This window comes from Alosa alosa, chromosome 11 (genome assembly GCF_017589495.1).
Source record: "Alosa alosa isolate M-15738 ecotype Scorff River chromosome 11, AALO_Geno_1.1, whole genome shotgun sequence".
Classification (NCBI taxonomy): domain Eukaryota; kingdom Metazoa; phylum Chordata; class Actinopteri; order Clupeiformes; family Clupeidae; genus Alosa; species Alosa alosa.
Genome location: NC_063199.1, coordinates 31,509,706 through 31,535,538, shown reverse-complemented (window position 1 = coordinate 31,535,538; position 25,833 = coordinate 31,509,706). Strand labels below are relative to the sequence as shown.

General features: G+C 43.2%; 1 protein-coding gene across 1 annotated transcript in view; it reads right to left on the bottom strand.

Annotated features, from left to right (window-relative positions):
• The window catches only part of abcc8 (ATP-binding cassette, sub-family C (CFTR/MRP), member 8), a 77,241-nt gene that overhangs the window by 11,860 nt on the left and 39,548 nt on the right, over positions 1-25,833 (bottom strand). Inside the window, 11 exon segments of the mRNA XM_048256156.1 lie at positions 1,865-1,887; positions 1,890-1,998; positions 4,796-4,812; positions 5,657-5,753; positions 6,219-6,344; positions 10,830-10,967; positions 15,086-15,166; positions 17,371-17,455; positions 19,857-19,955; positions 21,224-21,262; positions 23,047-23,079. Of these exon segments, the coding sequence (XP_048112113.1) occupies positions 1,865-1,887; positions 1,890-1,998; positions 4,796-4,812; positions 5,657-5,753; positions 6,219-6,344; positions 10,830-10,967; positions 15,086-15,166; positions 17,371-17,455; positions 19,857-19,955; positions 21,224-21,262; positions 23,047-23,079 (847 nt within the window).

Sequence of the window (25,833 nt, the reverse complement as noted above, 5' to 3'; positions counted from 1 at the left end):
TCTATTGGACATTGCTCTTTTCCATGCTGTGAAAACAAGAGAATGGAATACAAAGTAGATGTGTACCTGTGTGTGCCTGTGTGTGTCTGTGTGTGTCTGTGTGTGCGTGCATGTGTCTGTGTGTGTCTGTGTGTGTGTGTGTGTCTCAGGTTTGTCAGCTGTGTGTGCTGCCAGGGATCGAAAATATCACAGTGCTGGACATCATCGCTGTCCTCCCTATTAATGTGTGTGTGTGTGTGTGTGTGTGTGTGTGTGTGTGTGTGAGTGTGTGCATATGTGTGTGTGTATGTGTCTTGGGTTTGTTAGCTGTTTGTGTTTGAGCTGCCAGAGAATCGAAAATATCAGTCCTGGATACCCTCGCTGTCCACATGCAAGTATGCGTTTACATGCGTGTTTCTGCATGACTGTGCCTAATCATCTGATCTCTCTCCCCTGTCTCTTGGCCCTGGGATTGAGAGGGGCTATCAGATGGCTTGGCGTGGCACTCAGGAACACTTTGCCCCTGACGCGTGCTGGCACTAATGCCCGCATGGTTGGGGGCTCTTGTGGGTGGCATGATGGTGGTGTGGTGCCAGTGATGGCCCTGGCATGGTTTAGCAGGGGGTAATGTGAGCTGGCATTTCCCACTGAACAAAGTGGGGAGATACACTATAAATAAACATGATGTGTTTTAGTTCCACTGTTGGCCCTTGTTGTCTTAACACTAAATCTCCTGCAATCTTAATGTGGGAAGGGGAGTTTAGCTCTGTGTACATGTATTTGTGTATGCAAGTGGTTGTGTGACTGTTGTTCCATGTCCCAGGTCTATGCACATATGTATGCACAATGTCTCTGTGTGTGTGTGTGTGTGTGTGTGTGTGTGTGTGTGTGTGTGTGTGTGTGTGTGTGTGTGTGTGTGTGTGTGTGTGTGTGTGTGTGTGTGTGTGTGTGTGTGTGTCACTCAGGAACACTTGCTAGCGGCGTGCTGGCACTAATGCCCATGGTTGGGGGCTCTTGTGGAATGGCGTGATGGTGGTGTGGTGCCAGTGATGGCCCTGGCATGGTTTAGCAGGGGGTAATGTGAGCTGGCATTTCCCACTGAACAAAATGGGAGATACACTATAAATAAACATGATGTGTTTTTGTTCCACTGTTGGCCCTTGTTGTCTTAACACTAAATCTCCTGCAATACTTAATGTGGGAGGGGAGTTTAGCTCTGTGTACATGTATTTGTGTGTATGCAAGTGGTTGTGTGACTGTTGTTCCATGTCCCAGGTCTATGCACATATGTATGCACAATGTCTAATAATGTGTGTGTGTGTGTGTGTGTGTGTGTGTGTGTGTGTGTGTGTGTGTGTGTGTGTGTGTGTGTGTGTGTGTGTGTGTGTGTGTGTGTGTGTGTATGCGAGTGTGTGTGTGTGTGTGTCTGTGTGTTTTGCACGGGTCTGTAAAACTTTAGACATGCTACTCTAGTGGAGCATTATCCTTTTCCATGAGTAAGCACAGGCTAAGCGAGGTGTGATCAATGCAATGCGAACACACAGACTGGATGTTGGTCTGTATTTGTAAGCTGCAGTCCTTCAAAGCTCCTCTGAAATGTAACTCAAGCCGCCCTCACTAATGGCCTCACTGAGTCTCTCTAGGCTGCTGGAGTAACTGCTGACTTCTGTGTCAGCACATTAGCCAGGAATACAGAGCTCACATTTCCCACAACAAGCCTTCAAGGTCCCAAGCACTAGACAAGACCCCCTCTCTTTCTGTCTCTCTCTTTCTGTCTCTCTCAGCCCCCACACACAGTGACATTAACACACACCTCATTTTGACGTTTATTTCAATCAGCTCATCAATCTCTTTCTTAAACAACATGACGATACACCCCTCTCACCTGTGCGGAGGTGCAGTTCTCGCGGCCGCGTGGATCTTGGCGTTGATGACGTTGGAGGTCCAGTGAGCGAGCCAGTAGTCGATGGACACTAGGAGCGAGTGCTTGAGGAGCTGCGAGAGCAGCAGCAGCAGCTCCTAACAGGACTCCTCTGAATGGCAGACGGCCGAGCTCGAATGGATCCATACTGGTGACGTACACAAGCACAGAGATGGAAATATGGAATATTAACTAATACGGGATGGTGGTTCTAATTGCGGTGGCGCATCACCTCACCAAGACATCTGAGGTTAGTTCATCCTCCCAGAACAAATTTTACCAGCTCTCAACTGTTGTAAAGCGTGGCAAAGCGTTGACATGACTCCATTGAGCTCATGGGTGTGCTGTGAACGGTTTGGAACGCAAAGGTGTCAAAGAAGAAATAGAAGGATGAATATGACAACAGGCGACGGACGTCTGCAGTATGGTGGCGTTGAGGTATTTCTCCTTTAAGTTTTTGTACTTCACATACTGGCAAAGCAGTGTTGACCATACATTAAAGTAACTGGGGGACAAGCACAGAGATGGAAATATGGAATATTAACTAATACAGCAATGATGTACTGTACAGAATTAATATAAGCTTAGTTAGAAGCCTACATATTGATGGGCTAAACAAATATCTTACAATATAATTAAAACATCAATGGTTTCTAATTTACACCATTCTGCACAGGATCTCTCACAATATTTCTGACCAGGGAGTCAGAAGGATGACATTAATGATACTGGATACTGGATGGACAAAATGATTATAATATATTTCCGAATAGACTCACTGGAAGTTTAGGCTAATTAGGCTACTGCACTGAAAAAACATTTAAGTGTTCAATACTTATTTCCACCATATATTTATTTTACCTGAATATTTTAACTTCCTTCCCTTTAACTTCCCCTGCTTTAAATGTCAAAATGGATGTCAGGCCGAAATTTAAAGAGTTTGACTGACTTTAGTTTTGTATACAACATGAAAGCATACAAAGGTCCTCTCACTCTCACTTGCTAAAAGGCTAAATGGTTTGAATCGCCTGCACGATTCATTAGGTAGTCTACAGTATCTTTTGTTTATTTAGCTGAGCATAAGCTAGTAGGCCTAGTGGACCGCTAATTGTTGTGCTGCTGGTGCAATGTCTTTCTCCAAGAAAGCCAAGTCAGGTTACAAAAAGTCCAAAACAGGAAAAGAGAGACATTAAAATGAAACAGCTGCTAATCAACTTCTTTCCAGCGAAGGTGAGCACAAGCGTAAAACCACGAAATCCCATGGTGTTTGCTTGAATATCTCCGCCAATCATTAGTGCTAAAGCGAACTGAGACAACCCATTGAAATAGTGGAAATACATAGCCTAGACATGTAATCTGATTGCATCTTTCGTGATCAGCTCCATCTCTTTCAAGAAAGACTGCATGGCTAGCTTGATTCATGTCCTGTTGTAGGCTAGCCTACATGCTGATCATTATCACTAGGCTAGTGGTTTAGGAGCCACGATTTTTTTTTCTCTCCCTTTCTGTTTAGATTAGTCTTAACTTTTTTTTTTACTCAAGTAGCGGATGGGATTTTTGATGTAGCGAAGTACAATACTTCACTCAAAATGTAATCAAGTAAAATTTAAATACCGATTTTAAACTACTTAAAAATACAAAATACACAGAAAAACTACTCAATACAGTAACGTGAGTAAATGTATTTCGTTACTTTCCACCTCTGGATACTGGATACTGGATGGACAAAATGATTATAATATATTTAGTTTGCACTTGCTCTTTTAAATATAGTGTGTTTACTTACACCTGAAAGAATTCTGATGGAAAGGGGGGAAGAATGACAAATGAAGTTGTGAACGATGTGCTCACAACTGAGCATTTCATTGTTCTTGACAACCTTATCACACGATCCTCCATAATACTGATAACTACTGTGTCCTTTCTGCACAAGACTTTAATCAGCTAATCTAAATCAATAGACCTTTGAACGTGCCAAACATAATAGCCCTGATTCACTCCACTGACTCAGAGCATCAGTTAAGCTCTCTTCCTTCCCCTTGTCCTAACAGGACTTCAGCTGTCTGGGACTGTCTCTGAGAAGCCAAGATTGTCAACAGTAAAAAATCAACAGACCTTTGAACGAACTGAGACCCCATTGAAATAGTGGAAATACATAAACATAATTCTGAGAAGCCAAGATTGTCAACAGTAGGCCTCGTGTGTTTGGTAAACTGTCTTATTCTAACTCGCCTGGGGCTGGTAGCTAGCGTTTGACCTCCGAGGGCAAAAGGAGATACGTCAGCGGAACAGCGTACAGGGTGTTCTGACCATCACTAGGGGCAGATCTGTCTGTCTAGAGTCTGATCTCGTCAAAATCGGTAAGAGAGAATGACAGGATGGCTGAATGGATATATAATGATGAATAAGGTTCTAAAGACCTGAGTATATTATTATATTATCCATTCATTTGGCAGCAATAGGAAACAGATTGCATATGGCAAAATGCAGCAGTTGCAACCGGCACACAGAAACACACGTACACACACTAGCATTAGCGGAACTGCTAAGCTCTAACACCCACTCATCACTCTAAATATACCACATTGCATCACGCATGCATCATGTGGGTATCAGGTTGGAGAGAGGCACACATGGACGATCAGAGGAACAACCACTGAGGCACCACACACACACACACATGGAAGATCAGAGGAACAACCACTGAGGCACCACACACACGCATGCTGGTTTTCCTGGTTGTGTGGGAGGAGGGGGGGGGCAGAGCAAGAAGAACAGAGGTATGTGTAAGTGTTGAGGTGGGGTAAGGTATGGGGAGGTTGATAAGCAGCGAACACAGAGCAGTAGGCAACCACTTGTGCACACATCGCTGAGAAAACCATGCCATCAACCCACACCTGTGTACCCCAGTGCTGGAGAAAATCCACAAGTCCACAAAGAGAGGCCACCAAGGTACAGAACACAACACAGAGCTGGTAAAAAGCATGTCGTCTTTCTTCCACACACAGACAACAGAGAGAGGCATACAGTACACACTACAAAATATGACAGAATCATCAACAGGGTGAAATTACCCAAGACTTGGCTGTGATCACTGTACATAATTCAGTGGTTATCCCATCATCTACAAGGCCGGCCCACAGCATGGATTAAAAGATAGGATCCCAGGGGGACAGTGTTGGGCAACTGGTTACAGCGGCCAGACCATATTTGGGTCCACATGCCCATGGGGACCCGGGTTTGAGTCCGGCCCGAGTCATTTCCTGTTCTCTTGGAAACGCTTCTTGTCACTCTCTCCACTGACATGGAAGCCCCTCCCCCAATATATAAAGGTAGGATCCCAGATAGAAACTCATAGTAATTGAGATTTAGTAATTGAGATACTGCTGTTATGGGCCTTTAAATGCCAATAATTAGTACTGATTGTAAGATTGAAGCCAATTAGAGCCAGTTACAAAGAGGAATTACTTCACGGGAATAAATTAAGCGGTCTTCTTCTGGAATGTGACTACACTGTGTCACTGAGATATGAATCAGTAGACTAACATATTGTGCTTCAGACTTGTGATTGTAGATCAAGACAAAAAGACAGCTGACAGGTGATGACATTCTTGAATGCGACAAACAGTGACAAGCAATAAAACCATAAACTGTGTGCACACATCTTCAGATATTTTACATCAACAAAAGGCAGACAAAGTACAGTGACCAGTGGACAGTGAACAATGGTGAGAGGTTTGCAGGGCTTGTGTTTACCTCCATCCTCCTCCTCGGTCTTGAGGGCCTCGCGTGAGTACATGGCCCTGCGGAGATTCTTCCTCTCCAGCACCGTCATGCTCTCTGCCACCGTCTCCTGAGCCCAGAGGCAAACCACAGTATGTAGTCATGACGTACAGTAAGAGCATTTGCTCCATCCAGGGGCGAAACGACCAAAACGCGATAACAACCGCCCCCATCCCCCTATATTTTATGCCTATGGCTCCATCAGAGGAAACACCCTCATAGAGTAAACATACAATTAAATGCTGTGATTACTTCATCTGCCATCTTTAAACAATGTAAAATGTGCCACAGTATCAATAATAAGTAGGACTCTAGTTCAGAAGGGTATGATTACTGTAAACAGACTCTGAAGAGTGACAGCCACTGTACTGGGGCAGGGGAAGAAAAACAGTTCCTAATCATGTGGGTGTAGCGGGAAAGATATCTCTTATGAAGGCCTGTAATCAAACGTGCAAGTTAACCAACCAAGGGCTGTTTCACAGAGGTAGGGGTGGGGGGTGGTTGGACAGTGGTGGACCCTAACATAATTCCTCACCTTCTCAAATTCCTTGTCTTGTCGGTGCATGAGGGTCTTCCACTGCTCAAACAGTTCCGGCTCGGCATTCTGGATGTCCTTCAGGGTGCCCTCTGTATGAATGCTCCCATCCTTCATCGCAATGATCTGTGGATAGAGACGAGAGAGCTGCCCTTTAAGAGCTCATCTGCCACATTAACAAAGCACAGCTTTTTTTCAAAACTGTCAGAACAAATCAAAGAAGATAAGGCCGCACTTTGCATACAACCTATTGCATAGACACGTTTCGGCTTTACGTCTTCCTCAGGTGTGCTCAAGTGCAGCCTTTTCTTCTTTGATGTTACTTTTACGTTTGGCCAAGCACTCTCAAAAATAAATAAGAAACTGAGTGAAGCCTGCTCCTACCACACAATTCTCTGTCAGAATAAATACAGTTCTTCTCTATCAAAGTAAACAAACTCTTCTGTTTCCGAAAACGTCAGCCTCACAAAGAGCTATTTTCACTGCAGGGGCATAAGCACACACTCAAGTGCCCTCAGATGTGAGAACACACTTGTCAGGCTGAAAGAAAGAGATGTTTCTGTAGATACATCCGCATCTCCGAGACTCCGACTATTGCTCTGCACTTAGTAAACAATATGGACAGCTTTGAAATGTTTTCTCCATATCGTATGATACTCCCACAAGTTTGTATGAGATCGTACAAGCTTTTTATATCCATTTGCCTCAACTACATTTACATTTAGATTATTCAATTAGCAGATGTTTTTATCCAAAGTCACAAAGGAGGAATAACAGCCAAGCTACAATGCAGAGGAGACCTTAGCTAGCAATTAATCAATTAAATAATAGTACATTAATCAATTCTATTACCAGAGGATGAGAGTGCAGATGTTCTAGTGTAGTGAAATGAGAAAGTGGTAGAAGAAGAAGAAGGTAGAGGAGGGAATAGAGGGATGTGTATGGGCAGTGTGTGTTAGCTGTGTTAAGTTATTAGGACTGTTATATTAGGAGAGACTGACCTCCATTGATGGACTACAATCCCAGTATGACACAAACCACACATCAGTCCAGCCCACTTCACTCAAATACGCAATTTTAGAGTACTGTTATTAGTCCTGTCCTCTGAGACTGATTTACAGTAAACACATTAGTGATTAGTCCACAGTCCTGCCACCACTGGAAGTGCTTGTAGTGTCTCAGTGTGTGGCCCAGAAGGTAGGGCTGTGCAATTAATTGAATTAATCGATTAATCGTGATAATGACTTCAAATTATGAAAACAACATAATCTAAATATAATTATTTTGCTACATTCAGTTTCATAACAATGCTCTCCTTTTGTTAAATGCAATTTAACATTGTAAAAAATGTAAGTTTTGAACATTGATGATAGATCCAAAATCACTGAGTAATCGTGTTTAATAATCGTGATCTCAATATTGAACAAAATAATAGTGATGATGATTTTTGCCATAATCGAGCAGCCCAACCAGAAGGGATAAAAAGAACGGAAAAGCAGGCAGTTGATCTTGGCTATCTCCCCGGTCTACAAGAGCTTTGCTGAAGCACTGAAGCAAAACATTTAGCTTCAGACCCACCGACTGGCTTGCTGGTTGAGTAATGATTGTGTGTGCAGTGTATAGAAGAAGAGAACAGCAAGCTCAACAGTGAATTCACAGTAGTCATAGAGAGGGCGCTACTGGAGGATGCTCCCTGGGGACAGAGTCATTAAGGAACACAGAGGGAAGCTGGGATCAAGAGAAACTTCTCAGAGATGAGAGGCTTAAAAAACCAAGATATAGATATTTAAATACACTATTTATATAGCATTTTTATTTGGTGGGATATTAAGGCTGGCTTTGCTTAGAGTCTGCATCAACAGGACATAAGAATGGCATGAGACATCAAACGTCAAGAAAAAAGCTTTCTTGTACTACTTTTTTGCATGTAATGTATACACGCTGGGCTTGTCAACCAGATAGCCGTATACTGTATGTCAGGCTAATGCATCTCTGGCCACTTGCTAACTTTGTCTACCCATTCTGTTATCAGCTCAGGTCAGGATCAGGCAGACAATCGCCATTAGATAAGACTGATTTATTAAGGTATGGTTCACGGCCCTACAATGACAGTGCATACCTGGACAGCTCAACATCATTGCTCAACATGCCGGTCTATTAGCTGTGCCATTTTTCTGACCCTATGCTGCGTGCGCACCCAACCTAGGCTCTGGATGATCACAAAAATTGAAGGGGTCTACTGGTGGTTTTTTGTTGCTTTGGTTGGGCATTCAGGCTTCTGTCAATATGTGTTGTACCTTGAAGGAGGTCCGCCAGCCATTGTGAATTGTTGCTGTATCCAGCATTATGTTGCGTGATGTTAAATAGGCTTGGTTGTTGCTGTATCCAGCATTATGTTGTGTGATGTTACATAGGCTTGGTTGTTGTTGTATCCAGCATTATGTTGTGTGATGTTAAATAGGCTTGGTTGTTGCTGTATCCAGCATTATGTTGTGTGATGTTAACCCTTATAAGGTGTTTGGGTCTGTGGGACCCGTTTTCAGTTTTTAGCTTAATAAAAATGATACAAATAATAATTTTTTTAAACTAAGATTCATTGGCCTTGGCTCATTTTCTGTGAGGAACATAAATCAGAAAACATTTTCAATGAACCCCCCCTGCATACCCCCCCTTCACATTTATATTACACACAGGATGTTCGGGTACACTGGACCCGGAACTAGTTAAAGTGTGGAAATCATAGGTCCTGTGTATGTGTGTGTGTGTCAGTGTGTCAGAGGGTTTTGATGGTGATGCAGAGCAAATAGTTTCAGAAAGTGAGGATAACATTTCTGAAAAATTAGAGTCCGACACTGAGTTTGAAGAGGAGGATAAGCATCAGCCAGCTCCGAAACGTAAAAGAGCCCAGGACCATCCCGTGAGCAGGCAGGACCAGCCCGCAAGCAGCCAGGACCAGCCTGTGAGCAGCCGGGACCAGCCCACAAGCAGCCAGCCCCAGGACCAGCCCGTAAGCAGCCAGGACCAGCCTGTGAGCAGCCGGGACAAGCCCGCAAGCAGCCAGCCCCAGGACCAGCACGCAAGCAGCCAGCCCCAGGACCAACCCATGAGCAGCTAGCCTTAGGACTAGCCCGTCAGCCTACATCGAAACGCAAGCGAACCTCAGGACCAGCCCGCCAGCAGCCAGCCCCAGGACCGGCCAATAAGCAGCAAGCCACAGGACCAGCTCGTCAGTCAGCTTCAAAACGCAAACAGGCCTCAGGACCAGACCGTGAGCAGCCAGCCATAGGACCAGCCTGTAAGCCAGCTCCGAAATGCAAATGAACCTCAGGACCAGCCCGCCAACAGCCAGCCCCAGGACCAGCCGATGAGCAGCAAGCCGCAGGACCAGCCGTTGAGCAACCAGCCATAGAACCAGCCATTGAGCAGCCAGACATTGGACTAGACTGTCAGCAGCTTGCAAATGACAACATATGGATGTCAAAAAATGGTAGAATTGAATGGTCTCCCTGCTCAAGAAATGAACCCTCTTGCATGGCTGCCAATGTGATTCGGATGCTACCAGGACCTACATGCTTGGCAGTCACTCATGCACAAGACATCAATTCTTCTTTTTACCTTTTCATGCCATCCCCTATCAAAAAATACATATGCAATACACACACAGTGAGACTCTGCCCTTCATGTGTGGTATAGTCTGGTATAAAATTGCCATGTTCAATGGCTTCAATTGTTCAGACAGATGTTATGGAGTATGTTCTATTTCTAATGAAATTCAAATAAATAAAACTTGCTTCATTTGTATAATTGTTGATTATTTTCCAGTTATGCCTGTTTTATGATGCATTTCCTTATTTTGTTAAATTTTAATACAAAAATAAACAAAAACGAGTGGCACTTCTATTCATAATTGTGATTTAACAAAGGTAAAGGCAACACATTTAACATATGTGTTGTTTATATATTACTTGCAATTGGGATGAAGTAACCATCTAGTGAGTATTTAAAAAAAAAAGTTTGATTATGTTTAATTAAAAGGCCTAAAATGTAATGGGTCCACTAGACCCGGCAGCACCTCCTGTGTAACAAAAAAACGAACAACCTATGAGGGTTAAATAGGCTTGGTTGTTGCTGTATCCAGCATTATGTTGTGTGATGTTAAGTAGGCTTGGTTGTTGATTGGCTACTGTGAGAAATGCCCTAATTATAACAGACAAGATACGCCTTTCCTGTGTATAGCTAAAATGGTATGTTGACATCTACTCTTTTGACATGAGAAAATGATGTAGCTTTATTTACTGGGAACCTAATTAAGATGTGTAAGATCCATTTTGACCATGCTGGCATGCACAACAAACCTGATTATTTTAAACTATGAGAAGGCAAACTGCGATGCTTATCTGCTGCTTTTCATCATCAAAAACACTGGAAGTGTACTCAAGGAAGGCAGGAAACATTCTCTACTCCCTTGTACAAGTGTTGCTGTGGTTCCAACAGCTTCTCACCGCTGGTTTGAACAGCTGCCCTGTCTGGTTCCAGTGACAAAACTGCTCATCACAGGCCTGTGTTTGATCCGCTATGTGGGTGAATGACCGCAAGGCAGCCATGACTCACCCAGTCCGCGTGTGGCAGGTACTGCAGCTTGTGAGTGACCAGCACCACTGTCCGCTTCTCCTCTCTCAGCAGCTTCAGGATGCCCTCCTGCATCAGGTGGTCGCTCAGGTGGATGTCCAGAGCAGAGAATGGGTCGTCCTGCACAGGCGAGAGAGAGAGAGAGAGACAGAGGGAGGGATGAAGACAGAGATTAAAAAGGGTTCATTATGTCCATTCAGAACAGTACAGTACTCAGAGTGGTATTTATTAATAGCCCTAGTCTTAGTCAGTCAGACACAGGGGGGCGTGATTTAGCTGTCATGGAACACCCACACTCAGCTTCAGCTGTCCTTCCCTGTGCTTCACGCTGATTACACAGCGACAGCATTGCGCTTAACCTCTGGTGCACAGGAGCTTGTTGAGGCACACACGCTGTGGCTTATTACACAACTATGGCATACACCTTGAATTGATTGAATGTGTTAGTGCAAGTTGTGGTTAAATATATGTATTACACAGTTCTTCAGAGTGCTGCAGAAAGTTCCATTCACATGAATGGGCCTTCCCAACGTTCGGGCCTATGTTAAATCTATATAATCACCGGCAAAGTATATAATCACCGCTGTCAATGGCAAGGGGTTGATTAACGTCTTTCATATCCCTCCGCAAGACGTCCGTTCGCTTATTGCAATGGAATTTCATTAAAAGGGAAAGTAAGCTAGTACGCAACAGCTGAAACTGTCAAGTTCTATCTGTGTGGCAAATTTATTTTGTCAGCGTTAGACACGTAACGGTAGCAAAATCATTTTTATAGACCCATTGTATTAGGTTTCTTTTCTCGTTTTGGCAAGTAGCCGTGTAATAAGTGGGGTCCGCTGCGCATCGGGGTTCTGATCTCCCTGTCGGGACTTATTTTATGATAATTACCGGCGGACTGGGGGGGGCACCAACAAGGAGCACCCAAGAGCAACAGGGGCAAGGAAAAACTCCTTGGGCAGATCCACGGCTCAAGGGGCTAACCCAACTGCCAGGGGTCTTGGTGTGTGTGTTGGGGGGATGACAAGGGAGATGGGATAGTGTGCTGTGTATGTGGGGAGAGGGCAGTGTACACTATGTGTGTTGGAGAACTGCAAGTATGGTGAAGGGACTTACTATTGCAAGCAGAGTACTGTATGTATGATGTATGTGAGTGATGACAGTGAAGATGTGTGTATTTCTTTTTAATATTTTCTAATGTAGCTGCAGGGGTAAAAAACAAATGTTTCGGCCATTTCGAACTGATGAAGGTGTAGGCCGAAACGTATGTTTGTTATCCATCCCTGTTGCTACTTAAGAAAATATTAAAAAGAAAACAAACATTTCTTGGAGTGTGACCTTCTGTCATATATTTGAATGAAATTGAAACGGCCGGTTATGCCCAAGTCACCGCAGGTTTTCTGGTGAGGCAGATGGATTGTCCCTCAGAGCTTAATAGGACTAAGTGAGAGTATGACTGGATATTTAAACTGTTTGGTGAGGCTGTCTGAACCAATCATGTCACTCCGTTACTCATTCAGAGTCGCGTTGGCAAAACGAGCCAACAAGTTATCTGGGGGGAGGTGAGTCAGTGAGGAGTCACTGGGCAGATTCCGGTGTGAGGAGCGGACGTGTGAGTGTGGACAGACACACACACAGACACACACACAGACACACGCACACATCCAAGTATAGACATACACGCCAAAAGATGCATACTCTGACCCACTAGTATATAATTATGACCGCCGCGCAGCGAAGCGGCGGTCATATAGGTTTAGTCAGATTTTTTTTTTTTTTTTTTTTTTGCATGCCCAAATTTCCGTCAATGATTCCCGGGACACTGAAAGACCGGGGTACACAAAACTTGGTGGGCATGTACCCCCACATGGATAGCATGGAACCGTCATTTTTCGTTTTGATCTGTAGCCCCCCCCGCTGGACTGGACCCCCGAAAGGAGGTTGGGCAGACAAAGTTCTCTGTGAATATCTTGAGAACTGTAGGGCCTAGGATGACCAATTTTTTCCGTATGTTTGCCTCCAGGGGTCATGTTAACCCATTCCATGTGCACACATGTGCATAAACAGATACACACGCACACACATACATTTACAGTAATCATACGTATGACACATACTCACACAGTAGACATATGTACGCATGCATGCACATGCACAAACACACATACGCAAGCAAACACACAAGCACGCACATACACACACACACACACACACACCCACACACATAAACATAAACTTGTACACGCACACATGCACACAATTCAAGAATTTTTCCCGTCATCTACTTCCTGAATTTTTGGTCATTGATACCCGGGACACCGAACCACCGGGGTACATGAAATTTGGTGGGTATGTAGCCCCACTAGACTTTTACGAAAAAATTTCATTTCGTCCCCGGGACGCACGCATGTGTGTGAAGTATCCAAACAATGACACCTTCATTTCATTATGGCTGCTTTAGCAACACACCTTAAGCTACTGTGTAGTGGGTCCCATTTAGAAGTGGCTACTTCATTCACGCTTTCCTTGACTCATGGAGCTGCGTGAATGTTATTACAACTTTTCGCCACGATATGGCAGTTTAAGTCCGCTTGATACTGTAAGGCGTAAGCCATTGGTTTCCAAAGGAGATTTTATTTGTGTCGCCAGCATAGCCTATTGACAAATTATGTTGTAAATACGCCTACCTTATAATCCTACCTGTAGCTTAGGGAAACTAACAGCTTTCTATTAGGATCTAGTTTGTTAGTTAACGTTTTTGTCATAACTCCCTGATGCATTTTGCATTTAGAATAGCCAGAGCGTGTATATCTCAATCGGAAAATTAAACAATATCGGTGCCTATGGACTAGGCTGGGTGAACCCAGCCTGATTTATTTTTTGATTTCTTAAAAGATTGAGCTTGGTCTGATGAAAGCCAGACTAGCCATGGACCTTAGTTACACAATGCAAGGGAACATGAATCAGCCTATATTTGCACGGACAAAAAGCTCTTCAACTTTGGCCCATTAAAATGTGTATGAACAGTCTAGCTTAATGCATTTCATCAAGGCCCATTTGGACATGTCAGTTATTTGCACCACTGGTTAGATGTAAAACAGCATTTCGTTTCAGACTACTGTTACTTAATTTGTGCATTAACAATAACGTTTCAGACTACTGTTACTTAATTTGTGCATTGACAATAAAAGTATTACATGAACTAAAGATGACTAAAATCTTATGTAGAAGAAGAAACATTCACAAAAAATCCATCCATCAAAAATGACCTTTGTTTTGATAGCTGTTGAAAACGGCATGGAACTGACAGAGATGTTTTTGTTTATAAATACATAAAAAATAAATAAATAAATAACATTATGCTGATACCTTTTGCTTTTCCCAAATACAATGTACAGCTTATCGTTACACTATCAAATCTATAAGTAACCGTGACAAATAGGGTATAAGATATATAAACTCACGCTATTGTATTATCATATATGTTTGGTAATGGCTCAGCTTTCTCTGATTGTTCTACTGACTTGGAAACTGCATCATAGAAGCAGTAAGTCAGATCGCATCAAAAATAGTAGTGGCAGAACTCCAAAGTGACACCTTGTGGTTGTTTGTGTCAACTGCAGTTTGTGCCATTTCTGCTGAGAAAATGGGGTGCGTGATTCCTGAAGGAACCCGTCCAAACTTAACTGGGACCCACTGTAGCCTACAGGTGTAAGTGACCTTTCATCAATCCAGTTGCAATGGATGAACTGTGATGAATTGCCCTACTTGTGATTGTTTAGAGATTTTAAAGGTTTTATAACAATGCTACATATTGGCAGTATACAAAACTTTGGCTATTCTACAATCTATTCACCTTTTCAGCACCAGTAGGCTACTTTCTGTGCAGCCGCACACACACACTCAGGCATGCCAAACAAGCATACACAAAAGTTTCAAGAGTGGGGGATGGAGTAAAATATGGAGACAAATTGAAGTGTGATTTATTTTCGCGGAACGGATGTACAGGACTGAGCGGCGGTCATATTTTGCACCGCTATGCGGTACATCTAGTTACTATTAGCCTAATGGACACACACACACGCACACACACACACACACGCACACACACACACACACACACACACACACACACTTACACACACACTTACACACGCACACACACTTACACACGCACACACACACACACACACACACACACACACACACACACACACACACAGAAAGAAAAGAGGGCTCACCAGAAAGACCACATTAGTGGATTGGTAAAGGGCTCTTGCCACTCCGATTCGCTGGCGCTGACCTCCTGACAGGATGATTCCCTGGGGGAGAACAGAGAGATGGTGAGGGAGAGAGAGAACATGAAATGACAGGGAGGAGGGTAAGTGGATGAATTGAAAAGGAGAGACAGTGCAGGAGGTTGAGAGATAGATACAGCATATAGAGAGAGAAGGAGAGAAAGAGAATGGGAGAAATAGAGCGAGAGAGAGAAAGACATGTCAATTTGAATTATTAGAAAATGAAGACAATCTCCCATACTTACTGGGAGAGCACCATTGAAATTGAAAATTGAGAGAGAGAGAGAGAGAGAGAGAGAGAGAGAAAGTAAAGGGCTGAGACAGTGAGATGGACAGGGAAGTGGTGAATAATTATTTAGCTTTTGTAACAGCAATGATGCATGCAAACATGTGCTTTGTCTAAGTACGCCGGAACATTTTATATTCCTGAGTTATAAGTTCTACAGCTCTTGGGCTAATTCCTGAACAGCTGTTTTGAGAGAAATGGTATGAGATGGAGACAGAAAAACAAAGTGAGAAAGACAGCAAGGAAGTGACACGAGGACACAGACACAGCAAGTGAGGGAAATGAGGGTGAGGGTGAGTGAGAAAGACAGCAAGGAAGTGACACAGCAAGTGAGGGAAATACAGAGTGAGAAGTGAGAAAGAAAAGCGATGCCGCACAGGCATGAATTAGATGAGGCCTTTTAGATTGGTGCTGGAGGTTGGGCCTCTGACCCTCTCCAGTGAATGACAAGACTGACCCCTTAAGCCCCCCTAGGAGATGTATGTGTGTTACATTAGATTAGATAACACAACTTCATATGGAGCAATACCAGCCACCAGTCTCCTGGGCGCTGGTCCAGAGAAGAAGAAGAGAGAGAGAGAGAGAGAGAGAGAGATAGATAGTCATGGGGAGTGGACGGGGGAGGGTTCATATGGGTCAATGGGTCAGACTAACGGAGAGAAGAGAGAGAGAGATGAAACAGAGAGAGGGAGTGAGGTTGTATCAATATATGATATAATATGAAATATATTATCTATCCATACATCTACAACAAATATATTATATATTAATTATTTTATATTATTAATTATATTATTAGTATATTAATACTTTGGCAATATTGTATCTTCAGTCATGTCCATAAATTCTTAAATTTAATTGAATCGAACTGAATTGAATCGATAGACAGAGAGAGAGAGGAGAGAGAGAGAGAAGGATGAGAGAAAGATGAGACACAGAGAGGTAGAGGGAGAGAGGGAAGAGAGATATATAATAGAGGGCAAGAAAGATGAGAAAGATGAAACAGAGAGGTAAAGAGAGATAGAGTGAGTGAGATATAGATGGAGAGAGAAAAAGATGAGAGAGAGATGAAACAGAGAGGTAAAGAGAGATAGAGTGAGTGAGATATAGATGGAGAGAGAGAGAGAAAGATGAGAGAGAGATGAAACAGCGAGAGGTATATTTAGAGAGAGAGAGAGACATAGATAAACAGACAGAGAGAGAGAGAGAGAAGCCAGACTGCCACAACAAGATGAAAGACAGAAATATAAAGCATAGCGGAAAGGAGAGATGGTGCAAAATGCCCCATGAGAGGTGAGGGAGAGTGGGGTGGGAGAGCTACGGCAGCGCACATGGAAGACACGGCTCTCATCTCGCTCAGTCCAGAGAGTGGTCCGGGGAGTCCAGAGAGTGAGATGGCCAGTGGAGTGGAGTGGTATAACTCCACCATGTCAACCCCCGAGGCCCATTTGAGCAAGACTGAGTTGCACATCACGTCACAGAGCACACTCAACACACCCCGCAGAGACCACAATCACACTCAACAAGGCCCACAGAGACCACAATCACACTCAACACACCCCGCAGAGACCACAATCACACTCAACACAGCCCGTAGAGACCACAATCACACTCAACACGGCCCACAGAGACCACAATCACACTCAACAAGGCCCGCAGAGACCACCATTACATTGAATTGAATTACAGATTACATTGAATGCACAGAGGATCTGGAACCATATGCCAAAAACACACACACACACTGCAACATTCATTTACATCCATTACAAGCATTACAAGCGCTAAGGAACCGTGATCCTGAGGTCCGCATCAGATACATTTCTGATTTCATCTTAATCAGTAGGGCAGATCTATGTTAATGGAGTGTGATGGTGTTTCAAAGATGTCATGGGAGGGTCCTACCTGTCTGTGTGTGTGTGTGTGTGTGTGTGCAACTGACCCGCTCGCCGACCTCAGTCTGGTCTCCCTGTGGCAGGATGTCGATATCCGGCTGCAGAGAACAGGCATCTATGACAGTCTTATATCTACACACAAAAGAAGATGGTGGGAAAGCAGTGTAAATGCTGGAGTACACACATAATGGCACACACACACACACACACACACACACAAATTTGATGGAGAGTTGCTATATACATGTAATAAACCCCCCAAGTTTCAGAAAAACCACAGCTGTTCAAAGTTTACACAGTAGCCAGTGGACTGTTTGAGTGACTGTTTTGGATTGGTCAGATTACCGGTACAAGATTTATTTTGTCTTCCAGGATGGTCTTTTAGGGTGGACCATGTCAGACTAGGCCTAAGCAATCATAAAACCATAAATTATCGCTGTGTCTTGGTCGGGAGATTGGCCACATTAGGCTACAAGATCATGTAGCCTATTGTCCATGTCGTCAACACAGGTGTCGTAGGGGATTCCCCACAAATTCTGAATCTGACATGCTAGACTTTTTGTTGTGGTGTCGTGTAATGTTACAGACAATAAATCGCTGGTCGTTGAATATGTCACATGACAAGACGCATGTCCTTCGGTATCGTTCCCGACCTTTCATATTTGGGCACGACACTGGAAATTTATCAACAAGCCTACGACAAAATCGTGGCAAAATCATGCAATCTAACCAAGCCATTACCTACAGTATAATATTTCTAGGACATTCTACCAGCACCTTTAGTTATGAAGGTCTGAAAATTCTAAAACAACGATGTTTTTTAATACTTCAAAATAACATTTGACAAATGATCCTTAAATTTTTCTGTATCCATAGGTGTGTAGATTTGAACAAAATCTGGTTTGGTTCTTACCGGGGCTTTTACTGCCTGAAATATCCGATTTTGTTTACCACGCTCAGAGGTTAGTGCTGGCCTAGTGGGTCGTCTACTTTCAACGGCACATGAACGGCTCGTCGCTACCTCAAAATTCCACTGGAGCTCTAAAGCGGATTTGTAGGCCTACACGCAGCCTTAGGCCTACAAGACTGTATATAGCTCTTCGAGTCACGGTAAAATGTCATTTTTGGTACATAGCTAATTTAGATACACTTATGGTGTGGGTGCTTGTGTTTCGTTAGGAATCCGCCATCTTGGTTTGTATAGAAATTAATAGTAGCCTAAGTGGTAATAGGGGGCGATCAAAAGTGTGTTACACTGTTTTTATGCAATTATGGTTACATAAAATGTGAGGCCAGAACTGATCTAATAGAGAATGGGTCGTGAAGACAAAAGGATAAAAAGAACAAGGATGACAAGAGAGCGATAATTTACTGTAAGTGGCAGGTGTAGAGACCAAAAGAGAAAGAAGTAAAATGGGCAGAGCAAACATCAGTGTCTATGGGATGTTACCACAGCAACAAGGAGATGGAACCTATTTGTCTTCTCAAGAGAAAGGCCATTAGGCTAATAGTAATTATATACTAGTGGGTCAAAGTATGGATCTTTTGGCGTGTATGTCTATACTTGGATGTGTGTGTGTGTCTGTGTGTCTGTGTGTGTGTGTGTGCGTGTGTGTGTGTGCATGAGTGTGTGTAGGAGAGAGAATGTGTGTGTGTGTGTGTGGGCGTGTGTGTGTGTTTGTGTTTGTATGTGTGTGTGTGTGTGCGCGCGAGCATGAGTGAGAGAGAAAGATATGTGTGTTTGTTTGTGTGTGCTTGTAGGTGTACAAACGCATGAAAAAAACAGGCAGCATATGGTGTTTGGGCAGCATTCACACTGACTGCATGGAACAACAGTCAATGAATAAAAGTGCACGCACATCTACAAAAAATGAAACAGGTGCTGAGTATAAGGCTGCCAACATATGAAAAAATAAAGAAATACGCGTACACTGTTATACAAGCTCCCAGAGTGGTTTATTAAGCTACAACGTTTCGACCAGAGGTCTTTGTCAGGTACCTCTTTAGTTTTGCATGGAACAACAGCCTATAGAAACTGATTACAGTTAAGTGGGGGAAATCATCCACCACAGAGAGACTACGCAGAGCTGCAGCCACGGTTTACTTGAAGTGCTGCATTTGAGATCTTCCTGAACACATAACTGCAACAGCTCACAATTGGTATTCTGTTTATCTACAGTACTTCAAAACATTCAGCCCAAAGCCAGCAAAGATGGTTTACATAATGGCATAACACATCCTTACACTAACAAAGTGTTGGCAAAAGGAGTTTGATCTGACACTGTGAGAGAAGCAACAGACCACAGAGTCCTTAGCCCTTCGGTGCTCATTATAGAGTAGTTAGTTAGATAGTTAAGATGACCTTCATTACCCTCTAATGGAAGGCTGTGGCTAATGGATGGCTAATTCGGACAAGAAGATTAATCAAGAGAATCAAACAAACAACCTAGTGATTGGAGTGGAATCTTGGTCGAGTGTCCGTTCGAAGCATCATTGAAAGTGTGAGTGGGAGAAAATGACTGCCAAGACCTACCTCTCTTTGATCAAGGGCATCTCAAAGGTGATGTTCTCCACCAGGGTGGCATTCAGGAGCCAGGGCTTCTGGGAGGCGTAGGCCACAGAGCCCCTCTTCCTGATGGAGAGACGTAGAAATTACCATCTTAGACCTGCTTGTCTAATCTACACTCAGGAATACAGGAATGTTGAGATGCATTGATGTATCATGTATTGGTCTGAATGCACCAAATGCAACTGCTTTGATTTTAGATTATTACAATTAAAATAATACAAGTACAATTATTACAATTCAGGGCTTTGAACCAGATTTTTTCCCCCAATTGATTAGTTCCGAACAGTATCCGGTTTTCAATTCAACCCTAAAATTGACGTTCCTGAACCGGTTGGAACAAAAAAATAAAGTTCCAGAACCGGTTAGTAATGTTCCATGTCAGCTGCGGGACATACAAATAAGTAGGCTGATCATTAGGACTTTAAAAAAGCACTATAGGCTACATTATGTAAGTGGCATAATTTAATTTAAGTATTATGCATGAATTAAGTCAAGGAAAATTTCTGCCATGTCGTTTAATGGCAAACAACCAAACACATATCCATTATACTTCTTACATAGCTCAATTGGTGCAAATGACAAATAGGGCAGGCTACATAGCTGTCATTGAGAACGTCAATTGACCTCAGGACCCAATCAGTGCATTTGTTTCTCTTATGTCATCAAACAATACAAAACCACAAAACATTACAGAAGCATCACTGTAGTTCTTACATCCATCCAAGAGCCTATGCAACTCACATAGCTAAATCTTTGCAAATAACTGAAATATGGTAGGCTACATACAGTAGCTGCCATTGTGAACATCAATTGGCCAAACCTGGTCAGGGCCCAATCAGTGCATTTTTGTCCCTCTTATGTCATCAGGAAATACAACACCACAATGATGTGTATATACAGTAGCTGCCATTGTGAATATTAAACTTATAAACAAATGCCCAAAACCTTGTCAGGGCCCAGAGGGAAATGACAAAAAGATTCTGCCTGTACAGCTGGCGGCAAGCTTCTCTATTACATTTCTCCAGATGAGAAAACGACCGCAAGTGAACCTCACCAAGTCATATTGCACAGAAATCTTGTCAAAGAACGAAATAAATAACAGTATTAACCGGTTACCATTATTTTAGATAGATGATTCTGTTCTGGAACATAAAAAAACTAAAGTTTCTGGTTTCGTTTCTGTTCCTAGCAAAACATCAAAAGTTTCTGGTTTTCGTTTTCGTCCCGTGAACCGGTTCAAAGCCTTGTTTGTACAATTTTACATCAAGTTGTATGTATTCTTACACTAATTTCCAAAATAAATATATTTGTATATTGTTTTAATAGCATACCTGATATCGCCCTCTCCGGCAGTGTCCTTACAAGTGGGGCTACACACACACACACACACACACACACACACACACACACACACACACACACACACACACACACACACACACACACACACACACACACACACACACACACAGACACACACACACACACACACAGACACACACACACACACAGACACACACACACACACACACACACAGACACACACACACACACACACACAGACACACACACACACATACACAGACACACACACACACACACACACACACACACACACACACACACACACACACACAGACTATTGTTCACAACCAAAAAGGAATGTTCTAATAGTCAACATTAATCTCAGTTAACCCCCCAGCCCCATGTGTCTGGCAAATTAAGTGTGCTTGTTGGAGGTGAGTAGTTAGTGCCCAGAGGCAGGGCAATAGTAGCCATGGCTTTGTTGCACTGTAGTGGTGTACTCATGGGGGGCAATCAGTGTAAATCCACCAATACATCCAGGTCATCTATGAGCTATGCTCTCTTAAACATGATGACCTTCAATATGACCTTATCTCAAGTACGCCAAATGAACAGCAGTGGTGGGAGTCAAACAATATGAATCCATTTGGCCACAAATAGCAGAGACTGAAGTCAAACCTTGATTACTGCAACTTAATAGGGACTAAACCTCACACAATACTACGTAGACTTCATAAGACGTCCTCTAAGCATATGCTGAAATCAGCATGATCTATGCTGCACTGAATTCAAACTGAGCTCAGCACAGTGCACACCACATCCTGCAGTAATCGAGTGTCCTTGGTGTGTCCTTACCCCTGTGCTGCAGAGCAGAACGGAGGGCTGCTGTGTGAGTTGTGGGGGGTGAGGATCTAACTGAAAACACTTCCATAGCAACCATCCTGCTTTGTATCCTCCAGACACAAAGGCAGCTTAGACGTGACTTGTTACAACCACATTCTTGACACACCAGACTGACACCGACTGACAGGACCATAAAATCCAAAACCAACCAGAGGTTTCCTTGCCGAGAATCAGACTCCCCACACACAGTAGACACTTCCCAACTGAGTCACGTCCAATATGTAACATAAGTTGTTTAAGCCAGCAACACACCCTATACATGCTAATTTCACTGTAATTAGCTAAAACAAATTATAATTATAACTATTACAGGGGGTATTTCTCACTGTGCTGTCAATCAAATGTTGAATAAAGCAGTTCCCCAGTGAGTCTAGCAAGTGTTTAAGAGCCACAATGACAGAGGCGACACTAAATATTCAAAAATACTATTACGTCAGAAAGACGGACGGCTTATCCCATGATGAGATGTGAGCTCATAACCAAATCCTATTACAGCGCTACAGGGATTTGATGAGTCATTGTGTGAATAAATGTTTTTTTGCAGACTGGTGAGCAGGTGCTACCTCCTAGACGTGGTCAGGAGAGGTTGATCTAGCAGAGGTTATTACTGTAGGAAAGGCAGCGGAAAACATCAAAGGTGAAGGCTTTTATCGGAGAACAACATCCACAACATGCCTGAAATAACAGCTAATGACAGTGGTGGTTGAAGTGGGCAAAGGGACTCAGCCAATGGGAGACCTGTAAAGTCCCTTCCTGTTTTGAAGAAATGCATTTCATGCTTTGAATTCTGCTCTTATTCTCCTGAGGTATGTACAATGGTAAAGGGAAATTGGTTTGTTACCCAATTTAACTTTGATTATTTTAAAGTCATCGTGCTGATAGGCATTCATACAATGTGCAATGTATGTGGTATGCAGATAAAATAGATACAGGAATCATAAAATACCTCTCATCACCTTCTGAGTCCAGGTTGGGAAGACTGCAAAAATAAGGAAAACATAAGATCAATTAATAAGTAAAACAAGTCAATAACATCTGAAAGCATAATCTGTCCATTTAATACCAATTCATACTTTTCTTCTCTGATGCAAGCAATGCATTGATTACTTTCAAGGGACATGAAAGCCCATTATCTTTAACTCTGCTAACGTCCACATGATTGTGGAGTCATTCCAGTTATGAATAGCTGTGAGATACGCTCAGAAAACAAGACAAGGCTTTTGTGAAACCCACTATCAACAGACAGGGTGGCAGCAAGCACAGCTCATTCAGAGGTAACATACAGTAGAGCACGGAAATGGACCCTGTACCTTTTTATACACAGTAAAATGGACACTGTACCTTTTTATACATAGTAAAATGGACACTGTACCTTTTTATACACAGTAAAATGGACACTGTACCTTTTTATACATAGTAAAATGGACACTGTACCTTTTTATACACAGTAAAATGGACACTGTACCTTTTTATACATAGTAAAATGGACACTGTACCTTTTTATACATAGTAAAATGGACACTGTACCTTTTTATACATAGTAAAATGGACACTGTACCTTTTTATACACAGTAAAATTGTATACTTTCTGTAGTTTGAAATGGGCTCATTACGTGATGTAATCAGCCTCTAAAGACTTGTGTAAAGAGTCACTGGTCTTATCACATTTGCATTTAAAATGCTAACAGAACAAAAGCATATGCACACACACACACACACTGGCACGCACACATACACACATACACATACACACTCACACATACACACTGGCACCTCACAAAGCAGCTGCCACAATCAAGCCCAGAGGCACAGAAACATGATATTTACACCCCTTTGGCAGGCAACACATTTAGCTCTCCTTGACTTTTCAGAGATGGCGCCTCGAGAGGCATACAGAGGACACGGCACTCATTGTGTTGAGGAGGTGCTAAGTCCACCGCCACTCCATAGATCCCCTGGTATGCTATGCTTAAGTATACTTAAAATGCCATGGAGCAATGCAGGGAAGCTATTGAAATGATGAGATCTGATAGCAGAAAAATAATCATCAGTCATCCTCTGGGATCCCATGCAATCCTCCGCCAGTCACATCAAAATGATTTAGCCCTGTCAGTCATCTCTTTTCAAACACTCTGTCTACGTCCATTTTTAGAGAAAAGCTTGATCCAAATCTGGAAGGGATTCCCACAGTTTCCACTGGGAGGTTATTCCCACAGTTCTGGAGAAACCAGTGAAGAGTCTGGGAAAGTGGTATGATGCAAGCCTTAGTGATAAATCACAGGTTGAAGACTTGAGACAGGTCACTAGGCAAGGTATTGCAAAAATTGACAAGTCAGGGCTGCCAGGTAAGCTCAAGCTGTGGTGTTTGCAGTTTGGTTTGTTGCCTCGGCTAATGTGGCCATTGACAGTTTATGAAGTTCCTCTGTCAAAGGTAGAGAGGTTGGAAAAAATGATCAACTCCTTTGTCAGAAAATGGCTCGGAGTCCCACGCTGCTTAAGCAGTGTAGCCTTGTATGGGAAGGGTATTTTAGAGTTGCCAATATCTAGTCTGACAGAGGAATTTAAGTGTGCTAAGGCTAGATTGGAAATGACTCTTACTCAGTCCAAGGACCCAGTGGTGAGGAAAGTTGCACCCACAGTTAATGCAGGGAGGAAGTGGAACCCAGAGCAGGCAGTTAAGCAAGCTCAATCAGCATTGAAGCATAGGGATATAATGGGCCATGTGCAGCACGGGGGGGGGTCTAGGGGTGGGCATGAAGTAAACCCTTGTGGAGTAAGGCTTCTGCAGGAGAAAAGAGGAAAAAATGGTAGTGGAGGAAATGCATAGACAGGAGGAGGCTGTAAGATGTACTAAGGCAGTGTCGCAGGCAAAACAAGGGCAGTGGGTGAACTGGGAAGGGGTGGAAAAAAGACGGATTAAATGGAAAGATCTATGGGGCATGGAAGCTGGTAAGATCAGATTTATGTTAGGTGCTACATATGATGTGCTCCCATCTCCCAAGAATTTAAGTCAATGGTTTGGTGAGGATGATAAATGCATACTTTGCTCGTGTGTGGGCAGTCTTCACCATATCCTATCAGGGTGCAAGGTAAGTCTCACCCAGGGGAGGTATACGTGGCGTCATAACCAGGTATTGAAATGTGTGGCAGCGGCAATAGAGGATAAAAGGAGAGAAGTCAATTCATTAGCAGCTAGTAAAGGGGTAAGGTAAATTAACTTTGTACGTCAGGGAGATAAACCTTGTTCCGCGAAGGCCAGGTGTAAAACCGGCCAGTTGAAAAATGGGGCGGGCTGGGAAATGAAGGTTGATCTTGGCCAGCAGATGGCGGTACCTCCACATATAGTGAGTACTAAGCTACGACCCGACGTAATTCTATGGTCGGATTCAGAGAATATAGTTTACTTCATTGAACTCACTGTTCCTTGGGAAGACAGAGTGGAAGTGGCCAATGAGCTGAAGAGAGCTAAATACACTGAAATAGCAGAGGAGGCAGCTAAGTGAGATTGGAGTGCACGATTAAGGCCTATTGAAATCGGTACACGTGGGTTTGTTGCCAGATCTGCTATTGGCTTGCTGTCTGAATTGGGCATTTGTGGTCGAAGTCTAAGGCAGGTGGTTAGTAACATGTCTTTAGCAGCAGAACGTGCAAGCGAATGGTTGTGGGTAAGGAGAAGTTACCCTTCCTGGGGCGCAAGCTAAGGTAAGCTAACTGGCTCATTTGTTTTGTGTTT